This window comes from Oxyura jamaicensis, chromosome 1 (assembly GCF_011077185.1).
Source record: "Oxyura jamaicensis isolate SHBP4307 breed ruddy duck chromosome 1, BPBGC_Ojam_1.0, whole genome shotgun sequence".
NCBI lineage: Eukaryota > Metazoa > Chordata > Aves > Anseriformes > Anatidae > Oxyura > Oxyura jamaicensis.
Genome location: NC_048893.1, coordinates 37879600 through 37905428, shown reverse-complemented (window position 1 = coordinate 37905428; position 25829 = coordinate 37879600). Strand labels below are relative to the sequence as shown.

Genomic DNA, 25829 nt, shown 5'->3' with positions numbered 1-25829 from the left:
TTATCCAAAATAGAAAACTAATGTTTGTTTTTGGTTTATTTTTTTCCTCCCCTCTGGGTTAATTTTTGGCCAAACCTGCTCACCACCTACCAGACATGAGGGAGAAAGAGCAGGAATGTACAGCTGGAGGTGGAGGTGGGACTTGCCACACCACTGACTTAGATCAGCTTAAAATGCTGTTGAACTGCACTCTTGAGGGCGATTCACAGCCTAGTTTTTCTGTATAAAAGTAAAGGAGTCACCAGAGAGCAGTAGATTCTGCACAAGGCGAGTCAGAGCACCTAAGCTAACTGCCTCAAGTCAGCAGCGTGACCCCCCATGTAGAAACATGTTGTTATGCACTAATGATGCTCTGGACACACTTGGGTGACGTGGGTTGGATTTTTTCCCCAATGTTTATTGATTTAGTAAATATGAGGAAAACAGTGCCAAATCTGGCAGTTATTAGTGAGCCCATGCTGTAGCCTGCTTGTGAACACTGAGAGCTCCAAAACATTTTCAAAAGAGCCTTTTTTTCTTGTTCTTTTTTTTTTTCAGCCTAGTTTAATTCAGTTATCCTCTTTACAGATGATTACCTCACTAGCAACATCTCTGCCTCTTCTTCCAGTCTGTCTTCTTACAAGTAGCATCACTTCTGTATTAAAATTCATGGACACAACCCAAGTCCAGTGTCTCTGGGAATGTTCACACTTGTCAGTTTTAATCATGTAATTTTATGTGCTCAGGTAAGAAAAGACATCTCTTTCTGAGTGGCTGATGTACACATTGGAAAAAAAGAGCAGCTCTTCCAGCAGCACGTCACTCGCGCTTCCAATCTGAGTCACTGAGGAAGACTCAGTTGCTCCCCAGTGATCATATAGTGACACTAAGGAAACTATTAATTTAGACATACAGAGTTAAATGCATAAAACTTGCACTTGGGCAAAAGCAGCATCAAAATATTTTCAATTTTCTTTATCTGCAGGGTGAAAAAACATTGGTACATAAACAGCCAAGCAGCATAAAGCGCTGCACTGAGCGCTGCACTGAGCTCTTTTGAGATCCCCCATCTCTAAAGCATATATCTTAGACAGTATAGACAGGTAAAAGATTGAAAAATGACTGCATTCATCTCTGGCCACCAGCCAGAAGTGCTATTCAGTTTGAGTGAACTTATTCTTTGTAAGTGAGAGGAAAATCAGACGATGCAAGCAGAGTAGGCATTTGGTGAAATGTTTTGCTGAACTACGAAAATTTTGTAGTTGAGCTCGGTTTCTGAACGTTCGAGTTGCTGCACGATGCTGTAAAAGATGCACTATATTCACAGCCACAAAACAGTGCTCACACATTTATTTCTGGAGAACAGTGACATCTAGTGAGCGTCCTGACCCGTACCGAGCATTTCCTGGGGTCCTCTTGGAGGCTGAGCCTGCTACTTAGGTGCAGCTTTGTTTACTGCTATTGGTACTTTGCAGCTCCTTGAATCTCATCTGCATATGCTGCTAATCTCTGACACGGTCTAATGAGTATTAATGGCAGCTATGTAAGGTAAGGAATGGTAAGGGAGTGGGGTAACTCCGAAGGGAGGATTCAAGCATGGAGAGTAGCATGTAGGGAAGTGCCCTGCACAGACTTGCTCCAGGACCTGTGCGATGGGTAACAGAGGAGTTCAGGCCTGGACTAAGAATGTGTGGACATATCTGTGTAAGAGAAAAGATGTTATGGCTTTAAAACTAAATGTTTCTGGAACTGAAAATACTATTCAATTTACATTGGAGCTCTGTGACCAAGTGACAACTGGGACAATCCTCCAAGAACCCTTGGGCAGGGGGTGGGAGAGTCAAAAACAACTGGAAATGTTTCTGTGAGGGAACAATTCTCAACGACCACATCCTATAATTGCCTTAGGGATTACAAATGATTCTGAGGTACACAGACAGCAAGGTGGAAGTCTTCAGCACCCCATCAGCAACCACAGCTGTACACCTCATTAGCACTTGCTCTTTAAAAGGTGATCTTTCAGCTGGGTCATAAGTGGCCCTTATATATAATCCCTTCTGCCTAGGCTGCAATCATGTGTTTTATTATATAAAATGCATAGAGTTTATTGGTATTCTGAGAGGTATTGGACCAGATTCAGTAGTGTTTTTTAAAGAAATTTAAGTCTAAGGAAACAGTTTTTCTACATCTACACCAATTAAAAAGATTATATAGATTATCACAGTACCACTTTTATCTGCCAGAATTTGAAGAAACTCAGCAATAATGATGATGAGAAAGCCTGAACTGCTGGAAAACTAAATGTAATTAAATCTTTATATTATGCACTATGTAACTCCTAAAACTGGACGATGAGAAGTTTATTGCACATAAATGCCTTAGCATAAGCTACTTGAATGGATGAAATCCCCACCGTATGTGAATTTTTTATTGTTTCTTGTGCTGTGGCATTTACTTTTTTTATATATATATTTTCTCTTTTTCCTTTTCCTCACTGCAAATGCTGAAAGCGTGCACACATTTGAGGAAAACTTGAGCAAATATCTCAAATGTCAGTACTAGAATCTGAAGACCACCCCACTGTATCAAGCCTCTTTGTGTTTTATCTCAGGGAAAAGTGTGGTGTGTGGTCGTCTGATGGAAGCTGTATCTTAATGTGTAAGCACAACAGGACCAAAGTAAAGTTTTCTGACAGACTTAATCTTGATATTTCCCAGCTTTTGTGCATTTGACTTTGCTACTGTATCATTTCTGCAACTCCATGACAGTCAAACATGTCTTTAGAATATTTTCTAATTTTTACAAGGCAGATACATTGAATTTTGTAGAAGATGGTTGTTGAACCTGGGAATGAGCTTGACTTCTTTGAAGAGCCCTGCTGGCTGTCCTAACCATGCTGCCACCAAAGCAGACACTGCCCCTCAAGTAGTCTGACTCCTCTTGGCTTTTCTGCGTACATCTACTGAAGAGTTGGCTGTAATGAGGGAAAGACCTGCAATGTCACAAGAACCAGGCTCCATGACAGTGAGGTTATGGAGACCAGCCACAGCCATGTGATAGAAGGGGCTTGTAGGACAGAGGGAGAAAAAATATTTTCCCCTTTACACCACAACAATCTGACAAATGCAGTGTAGAAGGAGTGAGATCAGGTGTGGGAAAAAGATGAGGTCTTTTAAAACCTGAGTGCTTTAAGAATAAAGCTACAATAGTTAAGAAATGTTGTAAATATGCAAGTGTTTTGCTGTTTCCTTCCTTGCACATACTAGCTCCTTGGACACCATATTTTAGGTGAAGCAATGGACTGAACATTTTTAACGTTAATGTTAAATATCCAAGAGAGGGTTACAAAGTCAGATGAGAGGTCTGGCCTGGAATTGTATTGAAAACAGAGCTAGAACAGCAAGGCTGCATTTCACCATTCTCAGCTGGTTTAAAAGTATGTAAGACTTAGCAATGGGCTATAAACAATGAGGTATTTGACTTGGCTGTGTAAGCATAAACATAATGTTTCAATTGAAACCTTCCATATCGGATTATTTTTCTCTTCAATTTGCATTTCATAAATAACTAGGAATAGCACAGATTCCTGGGAGTCATCAACAAGTTGAAATCTTTATGCTGACAATGTCCTCCGTGACCGGAGCCACTTCGAGCATTATAAGCTCTTTTCCCTCTCAGGGTATCAGCTGCTGGAGGATGAGTGATGCACTTTGCCTGTGGCTTAATAGCTGTATTCTGGTAGCAAAGTGCAGGGAAAAACAACAATATTGATTCAAAAATGGTTGTTAGTAAAATTCTAATGTTAAATCATTGCTATATTGTCAGAGTTTTTCTCAATTTGAAAAGGTATCTGTGATTATTTTTATACCAGTGATGGCTGGAGAGTGCAGAAAGTTGTATTTATGGGTTAAGTATGGGGGGATTTATTTTCCACTAGCAAATGCTCTGGATAAATATAGAAATTCTGCATCCTTTCTTAGTTAAGGATCAGTTTCAAGTGTTAGAAGGTAAAATACATTAGCCATAAAGCATTACACATATTTTCAAAGACTCAAACCCCAAATTCACAGTTCTTCAACTTTTCACACTACTTGCCTTTCTGCTACAACATGGACAGCATATAAAAATCTTTGTGCTTTCTATACACTATTTTGTCACAAATCTTTAATTATGTTTTGGAAGTGCTTTACATATCAATATAGTGTACAAGCAACTGCAGGGTGAGAAAACAAGAGTTAAACCACAAATGTATGTCACTGGAAAGAGCAAGGTCTGTCTCAGAAGGCTCCTGTTAGGTAATGGCATGATTGTTATCTCAAGAAAATAAACCTTACATCACAGCTGAGTGTCAGAAAGACTCTAGACTTTTTTTTTTTAAAAAAAAAAAAAAAAAAAAAAAAGATTATTTTCTTTAGAAGCAAAAGAAAAAATGTAATATACAGGTTCCTCCTTTTCTGAAGTTATTAAAAAAAAATGAGATTATAAAACAAGTAGCAGAAGAAAGCTTTTGTTTCTGCTCTCAAGTTTACTGTAATTTTAACCATTTGTCCATTGGCTTCTACAAATAAATAATAACTAGATACATGAAAAAAAAAAAAAAAAAACAAATGGGCAAAGCAAAGAAGCTGCAACACACCACTTGGGAATAGTGATTTTCTTCTCATTAATGTTTCTGTAATATGATGACAAGACCACATTGCCAAAGACAAAGTGTTAAAGCATTGCCAAGTCATTTGATTGATACATCTATTTTGAAGATTCTACCAGGGTATTGATTTACTATTTGAATTAAAATACTATGGGGAAAAGAGAACAGTAGAAAGATGTATTTTGTAAGGCTACTGGTACACATTTATATGATTACTTTTGACAGCTCCCCAAATTACTTATCTTTTCAAAACCAGTTTCTATTCTTCTAAAACTATTAGAAGTTTTAACATTTCTCTCCATTGATCATCTATGATTCTACAAGTTAGGTTATCTGCGCTACTTTACATAGGTCTGCTCAGTCCTCAGATGGAATTGCTGATAGCTTACTAGACTACCTTTGTTACCTTTGTACATTAAGTCTTGCTGCTACTTGGAAGAAGTAAATATTCTGGACTCCATATGGTTGGACCACACTCAGTGCTGTAGGCTTTGTTAAGGCCATTCCACAAAAAAAAAAGAGAAAAGGATAAATACATAGAATAGGAAGAATGAAAATTGAATAACCATTGCTTTTGTTTGTGCTGTTTTTATTTCATTTTTTATCAATTAAAGAATCATGGTTAATAACCAGAATTATTTTCCTTGTCTTTAATCAGTGTGTCCCCTAGGAGTTGGTGAGGGAGCCCATGTAACTAGAAAAGCCGGACTGGACTCCCCAGACTGACATTAAGAGAAGCAATTACTAAGTGTTGGCCTCTCATTTTTTATTTCTCCAGACTATAAATCACAGAGATTATCTTTGTTTATTTTTTTGTTTGGATAAGATTACTCACTGCTCAGCAAATTGAAACATTTTTTCAGCCCACAAAATCTGGCAATCATATCCAAATTTACTTTACTGACCACAGACCCTCATGCTTCTCTTGCCATCTCCTCCTGTTTTCCTGACCACTCTGTGTCTCTCTTCTTGTATCTTCCCCCATACACTCCTGTAGTTCAGTTTTTCCTCCTGTAAACAGACTACATCAGCATACCACCTTGCTAACACTTCCCTCTCCGCCCATACCTCTTTTGGTATTTCCATTGGGTCTTCTCCCTTCTGCTGGAAGGGAAGCAGGTCTAGAAAGAAGTTCTCTGCTTTCCATTCTGCTGCTTGGGACTCCTTGCTCCTAGGAGCAGTAGTTACAGGGAACCTTGCTTACCTTTGCAGTGACACACATGCTCTTGCTGGATGCCTACAAGCACTAAAGTATATTCTGGGCAGATGAGCTTTTGTGAGAAATCTCCAGATGAAACCTCCAGCTGAAAGCAAACAGCAGTCACCACCTCCAGAAACCCTCAATATAGTTCTTACAACTTTACTTGAATCTGGGACAATTTTTGCGATAACAGCAATACGTATATCCTGACGTTAGAATGGCTCTTAGAATCTATCAAAGTTTTGGTGATATTAGAGATTATAATGCCTTTCTAATGGTTGAATCTTGGCATTAACAGGTAGAGTGAAATGTGTTGCAATAAGATTAAGTAAACTCTTAAAATAAATAAATAAACCTACAGGCTCTAGAAGCAACTGAAATGGGAAATAACTTTGGCTACAGGATGCAAGGAAACCTTAATTAGAGAATTTTAAATAGCTGATGTTTTAAAATTTTTATTTAACTGTTCTCTGGCTCTCTCATAAAGAATAAATTGTGTTTTAATTGTGAATCACAATAACACTTTAAACTCTCAACAATAAAGGGTATAGTCCAGTCTTTCTATAAAATTATCATATAGCTGTCCTAATTCATAACAATACTGCCAAGCCTGTAGACTAGAACTTGGCTAATGTTTATCTGTAAATAGTTCATTTTTAAAATGTGCACACTGGACTTTTTATGTTTTTGGTGATTCCTTTATCACCCTCTTTACAAGTAAATTTCACTTTAAATATTATTTAAACCTTAAATTTTATGTATTTTTAATATATTTTTATATACAGTATTTAAATGGGATACAAATTTGTTTTTGGAAAACTGCTGCTTTCCAGTTTATATTTGTAAAAGAAGCAAACAAAACACCCAAGAAGTAATATTTCTAACAATATGATGTCTAATAAAACGTGACTTCTTTAATGATTTAGGACTGTGCTGCAGGTTCCTCAAAATCACAGTGCATAGATCCAAACTGTTCAACTTTTAACAATTTGTGTCTATGAGATTGGTCTTCCTTCAAGAACTGCATCAAACAACATCTCAGGCATCTGCTAGATTTCATTTATTCTCTTCCCCATCTTCTGCCCCAGATAAAAACTGAGAGAAAATTTGGAGCAAATATTATGTGCATAATGCTGTGCTCTTATGCTAGGTAAAGGAAGGCTGAAGAAATATGCCTTAGACTTGGAATGAAAGTAAATGAGCTTCTGCCATTGTTCGTAATACCTATGGAATTGGTTTCCATGGTCTTGGCCACTCACTGACAAACACTTGTTTAGGAAACCCATGAACTTCAGAGGTATTGTCCGCATGTGCAAGCAGCTGTGAGTAGAAATGTCTAGAGTGTGGGTTGTGAACAATTGTGAGCATCGGTGGGTGGGTGGAGAGCAGTTGCATTGTGAATCACCTGCTTTGTTTATTCTTTTTGTTGTTATCCCCCCCTTTCTTATGAAATTGTCCTTGTCGCAGCCCACAAGTTCTTGCACTTTTCAATCTTCTCCCCCACCTGCCTTGTGGTGGGGGAGTGAGCAAACTGCTGTTGGTGTTTTAGCTGCTACACCACAACATCACCACAAAGCTACATTGTTCACTCATGTTCATCCTGGTCTCCACTAGGACCCCTAGCCCTTTTCTGTGAAGCTGCCTCCTACCCCACTAGCCCATGGCTTGTGCTAACTAATTGCAAGGCGTTATTCCATCCGAGGTGCAGGACTTCACATTTTCCTTTTTTGAACTTCCCAGGGTTTGTGTCAGTTCATTTTCCAGTCTGTCATAGTCCTGCTGAGTAGCAGACTTGCCTTCCAGCATATCAACTTTTCTTCCAGATGGTGTGAACTTCAGACTTGCTGAGGGTGCAACCCATCCCACAGTTCCTTTTGTTCACGTAGACCTTAAACAGTGCCAACCCCAATACAGAGTTTAGTAGCAGGTCACTAGCTTTGCCCTGAAGCATCGGCCACCACCATTTGAGATTGTTGGTTCATTCATTTTTCTACCCACCTTCCAGTTCACGTCTCCACTTCATACACCTCAAATTTAACTAAAGGGTTACTTCAGAAGATGGAGTTGAAAGCCTTGAGTTGTGCTGTAATCTTCACGGGAACTGAAGACTGATAATCAGCCTTTTCTCAACTAGGGCAATTACATTAAGATCTTTACATTTATGGTGCCTCACGTGTCTAATCCAAAATTAATCAAATGATACCCTAAAGCAAAATCATTAATGAAAAAATGCTTCTACCCAATGATTCTCAGTGTCTGGCTGAATATTAATTATACAAGATGTTTACTTGCTATTTGCTGAGGACAGCTGCTGTGACTCCCTAATGATCAATGAATGTCAATTCAATATGGACAGATTACAGTTTCCTGTCCATGTTTTTGTTTGTTTGTTTGTTTCCCCCCCCCCTTTTTTTTTTTTTTAATCAAGGCTAAGGTGCTGCAGATTTTGATGTACTGAAACCTCAAGTCCCAATTGCAAGTATTTTCTAACACCATTGTTTGGAAAGCCAGTGGGCAGCCACATCAAGCACATTTTCATTAAATTCAGTCTTTGTGCACATACAAGAAAATAATGAATGTTAAACTGATCTGAGATGACTGGCAGTCTATTATTGCTTAAATGGATTAGGAGAAGAAAGTTGACTTTACACAAAATTGTGTATTCAATAAAATTCTGAATGGATTATCTCTTATTTTCTGCTTCAAGGCCATACTCTTCTTGAAACATATCATCAAAGCAAACTGAGGTTTTATACTACAAATAGACAAATGCCCAAATTGCCTAATCTTATCTGACCCTGAAGTAAACCTAATACAGTCATCTTTGACTAGGTCAGTTGTCTGAAGTTTGACTCACTCAAAAGGGGAGTTCATTATTACTATCTCTATGCAAATTCAGCTACTTCTGTGTTGAGAGGCTTCTGTCTAGCGTTTAAAGGGTACTGTGCAAGTTACTTTAAATCTTAAGCATAGTCGCTTCATTTAAAGGTGTGTTGTGTGCTTATCAGTAAACACAGGTAACCTGTATTCCATATTTACATACACATTAGTATGCACACGCATACTTGTGGTCTTTATGAGTATTTTTTCAGAAAGGTGTACCGTATTAAAATATTTTGACATAAAATAGTTGACTCTACATATTCGTATAGCTCAAGACAGATATTCCTAGCCTTGACCACAGTTTATGAGGATAATCTGAAACTTCTTTTTTATCTTTTGCTGTCTGTGTTGCTGTCTGTTTTTTAAGAATCTGGATGCTGCTGGTAGAACTTCAGAGGTATCTTCACCTCCCTCTGGTATGAATAGAATAAAAGAGAGAAGAACTTGATATCAGAGGAAATACTGAAATAGTTCCTGGCCTTCATGAAATCAGAGATGCCGTTTGTTGTTCCAAATATTTGCTATGAATGAATCTGGACAGAGCCAAAAACACCTGTTAACATGGACTTACTGATTATGTCCTTGTGGAGGGTTGACCATCTCCTTGTTAGGATTATCAGAAATCCAAATGCACAGATATCTCTGATGGGAAATCCACAAAAATGCCCAAGGTGAGCAACTTTGTAAGAATGTATAAGATGTATCTCGGCAAATATTGTTACCTATATGGAAGATAATGATCTTTATCTGCCATTACAGTCAGTGGAGAAAAATCAGCACTGTAGGTCACGATTCATCTGAAGGCAGATATTTAAAAGCAGTTGGATGAAATATACTCTAGGACTTCTTATTTGTTTCTCTTTATGACAAATAGAGCTTGTCATGACTAGCTCAGAGGAAGATACCTACCTTGCAGATCTCTAAAATTAGGTGAAGTGAATCCCACGCCTATATTTGGAATATTTTGACCTCTGCCCTCATGTCCCACTTTCAGGCAAAACAATGGAATGGCTAATGCAGCACAGCACAAAGCAAAGCTGACATTTCTGGTACATTTGCACAATTAGGCTTCAGATGGAAACAGTGCTAAAAGACCTTGCCACAAGCAAGATGAATAGCTATCCTTATTCTTTCAAAACCACTTAAAAGTATTTTACCACTAAACACAAGATGCTGAGACAAGCAATCAGAAACCTGGTAGGAATAAGCAGCTCTCCATCACATTCATTCTTCTCCTCCTTCGTGTGGAAAATAAGAAGGAAACCACAACCAGCATCTGAACTACCGACTTGATTTTCTCTCCCTATCTGCAGCTCCTGAAGATACTGTAGAAAGACATAGCTTTTGGGCACTGCGTTGGAAAGCAAGTTACCCAGAGCTATATAACTTCACATCAAAAGAAAATAATGAGAATTCACTAGCAATCTAAATGCACGAATGAAACATGCTGCCAGAAGGAAAGTAATCAGCATGGTTAAATGCATTTGCAAGTACTCATGCCTTGCCCACACTGCCAGCTGGGGCTGCCCCAGCCGCTTGCAGGTCTCATTCAATGTTTCAGCTGCTCACACCGGGGATTAACAGTTGTGTGCCTTGTAGCTTTAACAGGCAGATTTTGCTCCCATACCCCTCAATTTATTTCATTCTTTCTAAACTGCCCCACCTAGCAGGAGTGATTTTTTTTTCCAGTTAAGCTATAAGTAACTTCACTAGGAAAAAAAAATAAATTAAAACAGTGTAAAATTTATAATATGGTCTTGCCAAAATCTGGGTAGAGGTTTTGAAGCTTTCTATCTATTCACATAGCCACAAATGAGTTGGCTCAGACACTAAAATACTCTTGCATCCTCTCTCTCTCTCTGTCAAAATTTCTTGTCTATATGAGAGATTCTGCCAAAAATGCACTGGAGAGTCTCAGACCACTTCAGAAGTGCTGTAGTCCTGTAATGACAATACTCATTAAGGAATATGATGCATTTACATTGGTACAATGATGATGTTGCCCACAGGCAATCTCTCAGGTCACAAGCTCATCCCTGACACTCTTCCTGCAGCAATTACCTTTCAGCACTGTGTTAAAGCAACCCCTCTGCCCACCCTAAAAATATCATTTTGTGCTAGGCCTAATCTGACACGTCATGAGCTTTCCTCCACTGAGACTGCAGTATACACACCTGTGCACACAGCAAAAAGTAGTTATTTTTTCTGATTTGCATTCATCTCTCCAAAGAATCCTTTGATCTATCCCGATAACCTCCTCTTCACCCCTCCTCCTCCTCCAACCTGCTTTCATTTATTACTACAGTGCTTTAATTTTCTGTTGAAGCTTGTCAAGTGACAACAGACATAAGCATCTGTATTATTTATCTCAGACAAAAAATGTGATTCCTTCTTCTTCAGACACATTTCCTGCTTGCTAATCCATGTATCGCTGCCCTCTTAAACTAAAGATTATTTCAGAATTTGGTTTTCATTGTTTTATCTTCCTCTTAAAGCCGTTTGTCAATGTAAGTCTAGGTGCAAAATGGATCCCAACCAAGGAAGATCCCAACCAGTGTGACAGGTGAGAAAAGCAGAGCTCTAACACTTCAACCAGTCTCTCTTAGTTGTAAACAATGTGAAATACAACTTCTCAGCAGCATACTCTGTCACATCAGAAGAGAATAAAATATTATAGAAAAAATAAAAATAAAACATAATTAGCAATATCCCGTGTCATTTACCTCTCTGATAAATATTGGTAAAGCTAGCATTCAGCTGAACACTTAATTCAGCTCTAGACTTAATATACTCTCTCAACATACATGCATTAGTTATCTCTGCTCTGCTAATATCATGTTCTACATTTTGAAAAGAAAATAATAATCCCTGAAGCGAGAGAATTCAAGCTAATGCAACATGTGTTAGTTCAACTTTCTGTGTAACAGCTTCCCACTCCACAGTCATACTTCCATTTTGCATTGACGAGACTGCCTTTTAAAAATGATGCATTGATATAAAATTCAGCAAATGAGTCTTATCTTCCCATTGAACTCAGCTTAAGTATGAGTTGGGAGCTTAAGTGTTTTCTTGGATGTCAGCTCAAAACCATATCTAAAGGCATTTCCCCAGTGGAAAACAATTTCCTTAACAGAGTGGTGGTGAGTCATCTGGTCTTCGTGTCTTTGGGCTCTACAAGTGAGGTGAGCAGATAGCGCTGCAGTGCTCAATCATATAAAACCACAGCTGCCTCATCTGCAACCACACGGGGATGAATCAATACCATTAGCTTCAGTGCAGTTATCCTGTTGACATATTTGACCCTAAATCATTGCCTAGAACACACAAGGGTGATGACTTGTGGAGAATAACAAAACAGCAGACGACTGTAAGTAATTTTTTCTTGTGCCTTTCCCTAGGCGCCAGCTAAATGTAACTTGCACTGCATAATTTACTCAGGGGAGTAAGTATAGCTGCCTACTTATTCCTCCCATATTCTTCTCTGGGCACACAGGAACTGTTGTTGTGGGGTACGCTGCACAGATGGACTACTACCTTTCACTTTTTTTAGCTTTCATTTCTACTAGTCAGAACTAGTAGGATTAAACTGGAAAAGGATGCGCTGCAACTAGTCCATACCCACAGCAAAGTACCATCTCAGTATGAGAAGCAGCAGACACCTTGTGACTTAGCAGGGCGTCTGTGGCACAATACCTACAAAAGTTATGACTGAGATGACAGGACTCAAAAGCCACTTTGCATTCAAAACCCTCTCAATCCTTTTAATTCCAGGTTTTGGGCAGAGCTCAATATTGAGTGCTGTTTTCCAGCCCAAGCCTTTTTTTCACTGAGGCTGATGTTAAGCCCAGCAGCCCAGTGACATGTGAACAGCTGTGCTAGGGCTAGCAGAGGAAGTTTGCTTGCATATGTATGGTCACGCATGCAATCACATCTAGAAACCAGGTCCTGTGCTGCCCTTCACAGCATGAGCTGGGGGTCGGCCTCTTCTCACAGGTATCTAGTGATAGGACTAGAGGGAATGGCCTCAAGCTGTGCCAGGGGAGGTTCAGGTTGGAAATGAGGAGATATTTCTTCTCAGAAGAGCAGTCAGGTATTGGAACGGGTTGTCCAGGGAGGTGGTGGAGTCACCGTCCCTGGGGGTGTTCAAGGAGAGGTTGGACGTGGTGCTTAGGGACATGGTTCGGTGTGTGACAGTGGTGGTAGGGGGATGGCTGGACCAGATGGTCTTAGAGGTCTTTTCCAACCTTAGCGACTCTATGGTTCTATGACATGAAGAAAATGTCTGCACACAGGTTCACCTGAAGACAACTAAAAGCAGGCAAGCTCTGCTAATCTACTATCTTCTGCTTCACTTCAGGCGCGTTGTTTCCACGAATGGCAGACCGTGAGCCACATCCAGCTGTAGGCTTGTAGGCAGGTCACTTACCAGGTGACACATCTGTTGCTTCCTTTCAAGGTTAGCCTCCAGTTACTCTTTTGGTCAATTAAACGCAACTTTAGAAAATGATTTCATCACACGGCTGTTTTGTGTGTGCCCTCTGTATCTGGGTCTGTAATGTACATATTACCAAATTTCCTGAGCTCCTGCTACATCGGTGTTGCGTTGGCCTGGCTTGAACCGCTGCCGGCAGCTCAGCAGACCCCAAGCGAGCGTTACTTTACCTCACATCAGCCATCATTCCCATCACACAATTTTTGCTAACCGTTTATTTTACAACCCCGCGTGCCTCACAGCAGATCGGCAAGGGGGCACAAGCCACAGACGCCCCAAACCTTTTGGGGCGAACCCCCCGCCCCCCGCTTTCTGGTACCAGGAGACGCAACACCACCGCTCCGCTGCGGCAGCGAGCCGGGCTGCGGCTCCGGCTGGACCCTGCGGGGGAAGCCGGCGGGGCTCCGTCCTCCCGGCCGTAGGTGCCCCCCTCCTCCCCTCCCGTCCCCTCTCCCCCCGGTCCCCTCAGCCCGCTCGCCACAGCCAGGTGCAGGCACCCCCCCGCCAACCTCCGCCCAACGCCCGCCCGCGCGGCGCTGCGCATGCGCAGCGCGCTCCCAGGCATGCTCACTGACTGGGGAGGGGGGGAGCGGTACGCGGTGTCGCGGCGCTGCCCGCCTCGGCTGTGCTCGGCTGCGCTCGGCGGGGCTCGGCTCCGCTCGGCTCCGCTCTCGCCATGCGGCGGGCGGCCGCGTGCCTCCGCGCGCTGTGCCTCCTGCTGCAGCTCCGCGCCGCAGGTGAGCGGGGGCGCCGGGGCGGGCGCCGGGGCGGGCGGCCGGGAGCACCTGTTGTGGCGGGGGGGGGGGGGGGGGGGGAGCGGGTAGCGGCTGGCGGGCGGGCGGGCGCCGTTCAGCACCACGGACAGCGCCCGCCCCGACCGGCCGACGAGTCCTTCCGAACCCCTCCGAGCCCCTCCGAGCCTCTCCGAACCCATCCGAGCCCCTCCGAGCCCCTCCGCCCCCCCCCCGAGCCCTGCCGTGAGGGGGGCGGTGTTTGGGGGCGCCCCGTGTCGGTGTCGGGGGGGCCGGGGGCCGTTGCTGCTCCCTTGTCCGGTGGCAGCCGGGCTTTGAGGGGGGCGTTCAGGCGGGGGGGGCTCACCAACCCGCCCTGCGTGCACTTCACGAAGTCTAATTAGCCGAGGCAGTTCAGCACACCCCGAAACACGGCACCTTTTGGTGCCCTGTTTGGCGTTCTGAGGAGCGGCGGCCGGGCACAACGCCTCGGCGTCGCCTTGGTGCAGAGCCACTGGAAGCGACCGAACTTGGTGCCCCCACACCCCGGGGTGCTGGGATGGTTTGGGGGGCACAGCAGTACCCGGGTACCCCATCCTTCTGCGTGCCGTCGCCTGGGGAAGTGCCTCGCCGTGGTTATCGGCATCGGGCTTGGCTTCGTAAGTCCCAGGAGCCCTCTGCCTTGGGCAGCTCGCCCTGTTACGCCCGGCGTTGGTTCCCGTCCGCGTGGGGTTCCGGAGAGGCAGGGCACGTTTGTGATCCGTTTCAATAAAAGCCGTGAGCTGCTGTTGGGTTGTTCCTTTACGGCACGTATTAAAACGATCGTGTGTACAAAATGAGTGGGCAGCCTCTGCCGGGCATCGCGTGCCTCCTAATCTCCGCTTATCCTCTGTTAATGGTGCACTTTGGGTTGGTTTAGATGTGCTTCGTTTTTATGCCCTGCTAATGGGAACTGGTGTTATCTCCTGCCAGAAAGCCATCTACTTCCCTTACCAAGTTAACTTGTTTCCTTAAGTCACTGAGAAAGCCTACAAAGCTTGACCTTTATCAGAAAAGACCTCGAAAATCACGAGGAAAATAAGAGAAAAATACCCCGCATAAGTTCATATGGTGCTACTTTGTTCCCTGGGCAATCTTGGAAAAGAAGTGCTTCAGAGAAAGCAACAGAAAGGCTGGACGGGAGCTGAATTCAGCCCTCGCATGTTGGGCACAGCTCCCATTGACTGCAAGAACCAGGCTTCCTCTAGGCAGGGCTGAGCGCGGCTGGCTCCTGTTGGAAGTCACCGAAGATGTCATAACGATAAAATAACACAGCGAGCTTAAACTGCTGTGATTTCCCTGTTTCATCTGATGCAAGTAGAAAATTTGGTCTTTCATGGAGTACCGTTACAGTCATCTTTTATGTATAGCCTAAACTTATGAATTATTGATGGTGCTTTTGCAGCTTTGGTTCATGTGATATCATAAAATGCATTCCACTTGCCACTAGTGTTGGATCAAAAATTATATCCCAAATGTCAATTTTTGTACTGTGATGCAAACTGCTTGGCTTCCCATGCTTCTTTTTGTTCTGAGGATGAATATACACGAGGCATGCTTCTGCATAAGGGATGCCAAAGAAACCATCAGCAGACATTAAGAAAATCTCCTGTAATGTCAGTTGGTGATAGGAGATTTTAGAGAAAACATAACCCCACATTTACCTGACGTGATGCTACTGCAAAAAGAATTCATTTTCTAATGTTTAAATAGTGTTTTTTTTTAATAGAAAGGCAATGCATGTCACATTGCAAATCTAGTTTGCTATGGAAAAGCAATTCTATTACACTTGTGTCACAGTAGCCATACATGTATCTGCAAAAAAATGAAATAGCCTTGTCGTGATTGAGAATTTCCATGTCCTTAAAAAGGTATCATTTTGCTAAGTTGATGCAGACACCCTTTCCAATAAACCATGACAGCTGTGTAAACAGAAAATTAACTTCTATTGTGCTGTTGGTATACTGGTATATCTCTTGCTGAAATCAAAGCCACTTGTGTGTGCAAATCTGGAAGCAGAATTAGACCCTTGTGCTGAGTGCAGCAGGTGAAGTAATCAACCTATGCAGAGCTTGCTGTTAAAGGAAGACCTAAATTTGTAGCTACTGATTACAGGTCAGCATGAATCTTTCACTTCTGTTATGCATTGCATGAGAGAGTGCAAGACAGGTTATACTCTTTTTTAGTTGCTATGATCTAATACGTGTTCTTGCAGTGAAAAATTTATGTCTCCCAAGATGACTAGAGAGCATTGTTTCCTTGTAAAAGAATGGCAGGTGGTAGCAAAACCACGAAGTGATGCATTAGACTAACATGCAATTAGAGCTATTTGCGTCATCGAGATTACTCAACTAATTAACTGTTTCACCTCGCTTTCTTTTTTAGCAAATTGTACGAAAAGAGTTAAAACATATGATGAATTAAATATCTGGTCATAGGAAATAACCCAGGAAAATAATTTAGACTAGAAAAAAACTTAGTTAACAATTACCATTTTAACCCATCACCTGCCTTTTGTTAAAGAAAGCATTTTGTATGAAATTTGTATGAAGTGGAACAAATTCTGATCCTGGAAAAACAAAGAGGTAGCAACTGAAGATTTGGTTGGGTCATCCAAGACATGGTTGATTGAACAAAGGCCTTACGGTATCTTGATCAGGGCTTCTAATACCTCATTTTATTCTCTTCATCAGTGAAGAGATGCACTGACATCCTTAGTCAGTGTGGACCACTATTTCCCTACCAGCCTCTTCAGAGAGGAAGCACGTAGGTCCTAGTCTCAGCCTCTTGGTAGATCCATTCTCCAAGCCCCCTGGTTGAATCAGGTAAAACTGAAGGCAGGAAATAGGGGCATTTTATTTTCTTGGGGCTGTGCTTTGACCACAAACTAACACTACTTTGGGCAAAACTCTCTAGGTAGAGAAACATATCTTATAAATATGCTAGGCCACTTCTCATTTAATTGCTACCAAAGCCCACGGGGTGATGTTACCATGTCCTGCTGAGGAGAAAGTAGTCCTCCAGCTTTCCTGGTCGAACACGCAGCGTGTTGTATTCTCATGGTTAGAAATGGCTGGAGCAGACTGCAGTTTCTAATCAAGTATCGGGCGTCCTGTTTTCTAAAAACTGCACAAGTTCTGTCACAAAAATAAGAAAATCTGGGGATTTTCCAGGGTATTTCCAGGGTTGAAATGCGATTTGCACAAAATGCATTTGCCATCAGATCCATTTCAGTAGCCTCATGCCAGTGTGTGAATAACGCCAGCTTCTAAATACATTTAGAGTGAATGTGAAGGAGCTATTGATTTAAAAAATGTATTGGAATTCTGCTTCATTACACTAAGATAATCTAAATGTAGCTGGTACTTATAATTGCCTTCAGTGGAAAACATATTGCTGGGCATGTGTGGGTGTTTTTACTAGAATAGACATTTGTGCCTTTTATTAGTAGACTCGTGGATAATCAGAGGGTAGTCATCTGCCCCTTTAAAAGTTCAGCTGGGGAAAAATAGCTTTATAATTCAGTATCTGGCTTCGTATTATTTTTTGACGAAATAGAAAAGATTCTTGTCATGTGTTCACATGTGGAAATTCGTGCTATTCACAATTTTTGAAAGGCATCATCTTCTACGAGGGGGTTATGTTCCGTACAGCTATTAGGAAATGATTGAGGTTTGTGATCTTGGAATCCCTGCACAATTTCATTTGGTGCATTATGAGAAGACTGAAACATGTTAGACAGCAAAGGCTGGTTCCTGGTGAAGCAGGAGACTTGCTTAAAAGCCACAAATTTGGCTCTTGGGGGAGTCTCTCTGTCTAGAAAGCAGCAAACCAGATACAGCAGGCGGCTGTGAAGGTGGCCCCCCTCTGCAGGCACGTTCTCAGGCCTGGTAGGGGGCTAGGAGAAGGGGTAAGACTCATTCTGTAAAGCTCAGTTGTTATCCTTTATGATTTTCAGCGTGGTTTCGGAATAAGTGCTTCGAGAAGCTTCATAAAATGTGCTCAGAAATCCTTGGTGTGATCTCCTAGAGCAGTATTAGTGAAACAGAAAAACAAAAACAAAAACAAAAACAAAAAAAAAAAAAGAAAAACACCCACACCTGCTAAAACCTTAAGACTGAAGTTTGCTTCCCTTCATAACAGCTACTGATTTCCATGGAGATACTATATATTTACATCCATGTTATGCAGAGCAGAATTTAGCCACAGCCTTCATCTGGAAAATGACGGTAATCACAAAATTAGCACATCGGGGCGGCACCTTCTCACATTTTCTGGAGAGAAAAAAGTCTGATGAGAAACTGTATGGTACATCGATGCCAGGGCATGAGTATGGCGGAATACTTAAGGGCCTTTGGGACCAATGGCTCATCCGTTAATTCACATGAGTGGACCTACTGAAATCAATGCTCTGTAGTATCCAGTTTCATTATTGACATATTAGGCAACAGGCCCATAAAAGGAGATGCAAAGTGCCTTTTTGAAAAAGATACCACCGATGTGCTTAATTCTAACTCACTGTAGCTGCAGATATTTTTGGCCAGAGCGCTTTTTTTTTTTTTCCCTACTGAAAAGGACTAATTCAGCAAAAAATGAATTTACAGTCTTTTCTATTTTCAGCAGATTGCTTATCACAGAAGGAAAAGAATCCCTTGCAATTCTTTCTCGCACACTTTCTCTCTCACACATATGCATGTGCTTTCCCTCACGTATAGAGAACAGAAAATGAATATACACCTCCAACATGCCTACATATTTTGTCCATATTGATCACTCGAACTTTTTGTTTTGGTCAGAAATTCTGAACATTTTGTTCAAGGGCAAATCAAAATATTTTTCCCAGTTTTTCCAATTGTCCTGTGTTTGCTCAGCTCTGGAGCAGGTCACTTGCTTTGAATTTTTACATATAAAGGGTGCTATTCCATTAACACAAAACACTTTTTTAATAAAAATACACACCTTTTGCATGTCAGACCTCACTAGGAAAGCACAGAGCCCTTTCCATAAGGAATGGAGATAGAAACTAGGAAGTGTACGTGCTACAATTTTCACTGCATTATTGCCATCACTGTGACATTTTATCTGTATAATCATTGTACCTGCGTTGTTACTCTTTTTCTAAAACGATTGTATCTAGTCTAATGTTGCTTCTTGAATTAGACCTTTAAGAGTGTTATTATGCTAACAACGAACTCTTGGCTTTAATTGCATGTATGAGGAGTGCTTCTGCTTTGTCCATAAACAAGATTTCTAACGTAATGGGGCAGAGAAACTTCCTTTAGCTGAAGGAGGCCGTGAGAAGCCATGCAGGAGCATGCCTGATAAAAGGTCATTGGGTCTAACAGCCTGCCTGGGGTAGGGAATGGCTTCGTTTTAGTTGCTTTAACAGTTTTATCTTAAGGGAAGGCTGTGGTTTGAAGGAAGGACCTGGTAAGGGTTTGTGTTTTGTTGTTACACTCTGCACGACAGAAACAGTCCCACAAGTCCCTCTATGACAAGGACTGCTGTATGTGGGAAGGGGTTTCCCCAGGGGAATTCTTTTATCAGTTCCCAAACTTGCAATATGTGCTACCAAGCTAGCAAGTGGATTCATACGTTTTCCTTTTCAGGTTGCCTGGTTGGCCTCACAGAAGCACTTTGTAAAGTCTTTTCTGTTTCTCTGACTGTTAGTGAAGTCATATCACCAAATCACAGAATAGTAATAATTCTCGGTCTGCCTTGCTAAAGTTGAAGTGTAGTTTTTGATGGGCTCATGCTGTGCGGCCTATCCAAATGAGATTTAGGTCTGATGGATGTACTACTTTGCTGACGGTAAGACATACTGTTAACTAGACAGTACAGATGCAAGGCATATTGCCTCCAGACAGCTTTTGTTTTCAGTTGTGTTTTCAGCATCATTTAAAACATTTTTATTTCCCATCAGAGATGTTGACTACACTTGATACGTTAATTTTTTTTCAGTAAGGTGGATGAGGTAGGGATAAAGAAATACACGGTGAGCTTGCAAGGGAGTTTGGTAGGGATTTTTCCTGTTCTACTTTCCCGAAAAGATGATGAAGACAAAGATGACAACTGGTAGCAATGGTGGAAATACTGAAATTAATACAACCAATAAAATAGAAAATATGCATTCTACATTACTGTGGAATTTCTTGTTGCACATTATCAGTTGATGAAATGTTGCAGCTGATAGGTCTAGAAGCAAAGCTCCAAGGACTAGAAAATGCAACTAAAGATAACCAGAGATTTTGAGGAAGAAGACTGTTGAGCAGAAGAATCTAAACTAAAAAAGAGGGTTACAGTGGGGGAGTGTGGAAGCAAGGAGAAGACAGAAATAGAACCACCAATAGGAGAACATGCAAAACTGTGAAAGAGGTGCTCTTACTTGTAAGAAAGAAAAAACAAACAAACAAAAAACAACTATGGAAATGAAGCAGCATGTGAGGAGTTGCAGGGAAGAAGTCAAAGTCAACTGGTAGGAAAGACCAGAAGCAGAAGTAGCAATATTTATCAAGGAAGCTAAGCCGGAGTGCTGACCCATCAGAACAATGTACAGGTAGAAGAACTGGAAGACAGACTCAACAAATCAGACCAGTATAAAAGTTAGTGCTGCTTCTGTTACTCAAGAGAATTGGAATGGTTATTACATGAGAAGGAAGGGGAGGCCGTCTTCCAGGAGCAAAAGTAGATACAAAGATGCTGCTGAGATAAGTTCTGATGCTAGTCTGGAAGTAGCCACTGACTGCTGTTCGTTTTGGAATAAAATACTGAAATCAGATTTTCCATTTTCCTAAAAATAACTATACTTAGCTGAGAAGTAGGTGAAGATTCAGCCTCTGTTTGATTAGAAGAAATAGCATGAAATCACAATCTGAACATCTAGTCTGCTCTCCTCAACACCAAGGCAGAATAAATGATAAGCTTTGTAAATACACTTGAGGGAGGGAAGAATTTTAGGAGAAGGAATAAAATTATTTTAGTAAAGGGCGATATAAGCACTGAATGAATGATTGCGAATCCGTCATGAATAATGATGCTCTGAAGTAGAGTTCAAACAGGGTAATGTGTCTGGAATATAAAAATTCACTTTAGGATCAAGTTTGCTAAGCTTATGGAAGAGACACCTCTAGGAATTCGTTTTTTGTATTTTATTTTTTTTTTTTTTGTGTGTGTGTGTGTGTCTTGCCCTAAGTCTCATTTTCTGAATCCCTGTGTTTCTTGATATAGCGGAAGATTAAAAGACACCTGGATCAGTTTTTTTGCTATCATACTGTGCTGCTTCAGTTCTTCATAGTTTCTGGTGGTTTCCCCAGGGGCCTCAGAGGAGAACTTTTTTTTATCTGTGTGGGTACAGAAGCAGATATGGGAAGGAAAAGAGACTCCCTATCTTCTCCCTCTTAAGGGCTGGATACCGGCAATATTTGCAGGTATGTGTAGCAGAAATGCTGGTGTTTCTGCCTCACTTCTCTGAGTGCCTCGTTGGTGCAAACTGTGCGCAGAGCTGAGGTTTGGGTGGCAGGGACAAGAAAGAATATCCATCAGATTAGGAGGAAACTTTAGGTTCCACCATAGGTTCAGTGGTGGCCCACTCTTAGGGTCACCTGAGGTACCTATAGCAATCTGGGAGTCAAAGTCTTATCTTTCTTAGGGCCTCATCCACAGTCTACTGAGATCAATGAAGTTTTCACACCAGGTACTGTCAGTGCATACAACCTGCTGAAATTATTGGGGCTTCGTGGACTTCTCCGAAAACTAAGTTCAGCCTGGTCATGTTTGGGTCCTGTTTGACCTTCTGTGCTGTCAGCTGGTAAAAATACATTTGTTTGAGTGCAGAGGGTACGTTGTGTAAATAGACTGGTTAATTTCTCATTTCTACAGAATGGGTCACTACCAAACTGTATTTTGCTGTCCATCTTGAAAATCTGTGGTGATGGATCGTGTATTGAATCTGCTGCAGTGAGCTGTGATGCTGCCATGATTTTAACATTGTAAAGGAAGAGAGTCTGTCAGGATTTTGTCAGAAACGGTGATACTGCTATTAAAAATAAGATTTGTGAGCAGGTGAGCTTTTGGGGGAATTCCTTAAACTCTTGGCTTATCAAAAATAAGACAACTAAATAAGACAACTGTTCTTTTTTTTTTTTTTCAGGATTCAGACAAAATTAACTCTGAAGTTTTACTTGAAATTTACTTTAATATTATTCAGTGACAAATTTGGACTAGTAATTACATTTCAGTAAAAATAAATGAAATAAAAGGGGAACTTAGAATATTAACGTGAGGAGGAAATGCAATATAAAAAATTCCTGGGGAAACACAGTGGTTTTTATTCCCTCAGAAACAAAGAAGTAGGAGTGGAGGAAACAATGAGGAACCACAGACAAGAAGTGTGTTTGTAGTTAATATGCTCAGCTTTGGAATACAAGTTGCTTGTGATGGAGACATGAAAAGAAAGCCAGTGAAGAGGTGACTATGAGAAGTGCTGATGTTTTTACTTTGTTTTACTTTTCTTTTGTTTTTACTTTGTTTACTTTTCTTTTGTTTTTACTTTGCCCTTCATGCAACTGTACAATTTGCTAGGTTAAGACCAGCCCTCAGAATTTTATCAATGAAGCCAGCCTCCAGAAAGCTGAATGAGATCCCAGAAAGCTTAAAAAGCTCTGAAATTCAGTTATCTTTAAGGCCATACTCTGCAATTCCTCATTTTTTTCTGCTCTCAGTCATCTTTGCATTTAAACTTGGCAACAGCTGTACATGTGTCCTCAGTGGTCGTTTAGAAATTGACGGTTTTGTTTTATTTTATTTTATTTTTTACCATTTGAAAAAATAGCCTTGGGTTTAGCACTGTACTTCATATTGAGAGGATCTCTAAGCGTACTGCAGAATGCCTGTGTCTGTGTCTGTGTTCTGTCTTCCTATTGATTTTCTGCTTGTGTATGCTACGAATTGCCTCACTGCCTACTGACATGGAGCCACTTTTGGCAGTGAATGCAGATCCCAGCGATGCATAGCAATACTATAGCGCAGATAAGATATTGGCGTTGATTTTCCTAACTGAAATTTCATAAGGAAATTAGGTCAACAGAATGTAATTACCTACACTGAAATCTCCTAAGGGCACCGCGTAGAGCTGTGCAAATGGCTGATTATTTTGAGTTGCTTACAGGAGCAAAAAAATCAGAGGCAAAAATCAGTCTGAATAGAACAAAATGATTTCTTGCTCAACCTGAATGGAAACATGTAGCTGGTTTGGAGCTGTTCTTCGCAGCTCATTATGAGAATTAAAATAATGTTGATTTTTTTTTTTCTAACTGAAAACCAGTGCACAAATTCACCATTCTCATTAACTCCAGCAGCTTCTGAAGAAGAAATTCCAAGCTGAGCAGAGCGAGCTCTCAGGGTTCACTTCTCTTAGAACACAAAGTTCCTTTTGTACCACAGCGTGTTTCTTAGAGCACTCATCCAGGAGGTGACTAATTCAGATTCAGTTACTTTTTATCTATAAAGGAGATGATCCGTGCCTATTTTTCTGCTCAGAGGGACAGCCTGTCTGCCAGACGAGCAGCTGAATTGAGCTGTTGTGGCTGTTTATTTCTGGTTCCTTTTAGAAAGGCATCGTTAGGAAGTACTTTGACTATCAAAAATAAACTTATTTTGCATCTCATGGCAGCAGCAGAGAAGGTTTGGAGTGCGACAGCCCCCTTCTATTGCAAACTCGGAGAGGTGATGGAGGTAGATGTATATATACTCTGTATGCTGTTGCCTAATGGTGGGGTGGTAAATTGTGGTTATGGAGTCAAGCATCAGAGTTTTACCTTTTCTCTCTTTCTTACATGTTTTAAGTCTGATCTTTTGATCTGGTTCTTGGCCTTTTTTCCTCAATTCCCATATATAAAAGATGATCGTTACAGTTCTCATTTTTGCTATTACTAGGTGATTAAATACATCAGAAAGTGGTCTGTGTATGTTTTGATAATGAAGTCAGTACAGAAGTTGGATTTGGCTCAGCACGTGCTCTGCTCTTGCATATCATTTTTGAAATGTAGCCCTGACTAGAAGTACAAAGCATTTGAAAAAGCTCTGTAAAAATTTAAGAATTTAATACACTTAGTAGGCTCTCTGTGGTGTTGTTAAGCTATTGCTATAGAAATTGCATTCAAGGGAATTCTTGTATTCCACAAATAACCTTTCCAAATCTTTTAGAACCCAAAGATCTCATCACATTTCTAGAATCATCTATGGAATATCTAAGAGAGACATTCTAAACTTATTCTTTTCTTTCTGCAGGCTGCTTTTCTGGAGACAATGACCACTTCTTGGCAATTCATCAGCGAAAGAGTGGAAAACCTGTGTTTATTTATCACCATGTGCAGAGTGTGGAGAAAAGTCTGGATACAGACAGTTATAAGAATTCCAAACAAAATTTCCATTCCTCTTCCCACACCAAAATAAACAAGCTGCACCCTGCAATAATTGTTAAATCAACCTTCCCCAGACCTGCCTATGACCCATCCCTCAATCTGTTAGCTATGGCTGGTCAAGATTTAGAAGTGGAAAATCTTCCCATTCCTGCAACAAATGTGATTGTTGTGGTAAGTGCCTTTTTCTGGTTTCTGGAGCTGTTTTGTGAATAAATATGCTTACAGATAAATATAGACACGGATTTTAAAGTGGGGTTTCCAAAGTTCATATTCTTCTGCCTGGCCAATGATCTAAATCTAAATAACGACCACACATCTTGAATCTCCTCACTTCAGTAGACCATGCATTCATATAGCCTTTCTGTGATCAACAAGCAATCTGATGAACCAGTGCAGAATATAGCTTCTCTGTAGGCAAAGAACATACCTTTTCCTCAAATGTCTTTAATTCTCTTATCTTGATTAATATTTGCACTGCTTTTGCTGGATGGGTTTTAAAATTATTCTGCGTAGGGGACAAGAAAATATACTTCGGTGAACAATTCTACAGAGGCAGGGAGATTTTAAAAGTCTGATGCAAAGGTTTTGTTCACTTCTATTTCTGTAACAAGTCCACCATTATGCTTATGTAGCTGTTTGAAAGCAAGTCTGTTTCCTGAAAAAATGAAGAATCATGTTGTTGTTGGTGTAAGCCATGTGTATTCCTCCTGGGAGATACGGTCTGGGACCCTCCTCATTCAGTAACCTGCGTGAACTTTCCCATTCTCAGCGAGGTGATGGCAGCACTCCTTCCTGCAGTGGAGGGCACATCGGTGGAACCATGCACTGATGCCACCCTGCTGCATCTTCACCCTTCATGCCAGGGGAGCAGGACAATGTCAGTAGAGTTGTCCCCTGTGGGGTGTGCAGCAGAGCCTGCGTGTGTTCTGCACAGACACTGCTCTGCCTGGCCCCACTGCATGGTTAGCCCTGCCTGATGATGCAGAATTGGGTTTATCCTTCTTTCTGGAGGGAAGAACAACCATTCGTAACGGCTCACTCGCCCATTAGAGTTAACTAATAAAGATTAAATTGAAACAATGTGACTAATTACAATCAGCAGCTATTTGCCCAATTCTGTAAATTGCTTTGTACAAAAGATGCTAGATTAAAATGGCCTTTGCAAACAAGGACATAAGACAGAGTGTACAGCGCTGGGAGATGTTAGCACTTGAAGTGTTTCACAATCGATAGTTTCTCTTACTGCTGGTACCTCTGGAGATCAGCCCTTGTGAAGGCTCTGAGTAGCTGTCTGCATGCCACTGAGGTTAGTGGAGTGCAGTAAGGGCTCGTTTTAATAGTTAAAAAATAGAGATCTAGCCTCAAAAGGCTGTATTCTGGGCATGTTTGCATTCCCTGTGAGCAAAGCCTCCTAATTTGAGATTTGATGGCTAAT

General features: G+C 41.3%; 1 protein-coding gene across 2 annotated transcripts in view; it reads left to right on the top strand.

Annotated features, from left to right (window-relative positions):
• The first annotated feature begins 13785 nt into the window (after positions 1-13785).
• PTPRR (protein tyrosine phosphatase receptor type R) overlaps positions 13786-25829 on the top strand; it is a 140444-nt gene continuing 128400 nt past the window's right edge. For both annotated transcript variants that reach the window (XM_035335502.1, XM_035335499.1), the window contains exons 1-2: positions 13786-13940; positions 24261-24565. In XM_035335502.1, the coding sequence (XP_035191393.1) occupies positions 13880-13940; positions 24261-24565 (366 nt within the window). In that variant the 5' untranslated portion in view covers positions 13786-13879. The remainder of the gene's footprint in view (positions 13941-24260; positions 24566-25829) is intronic.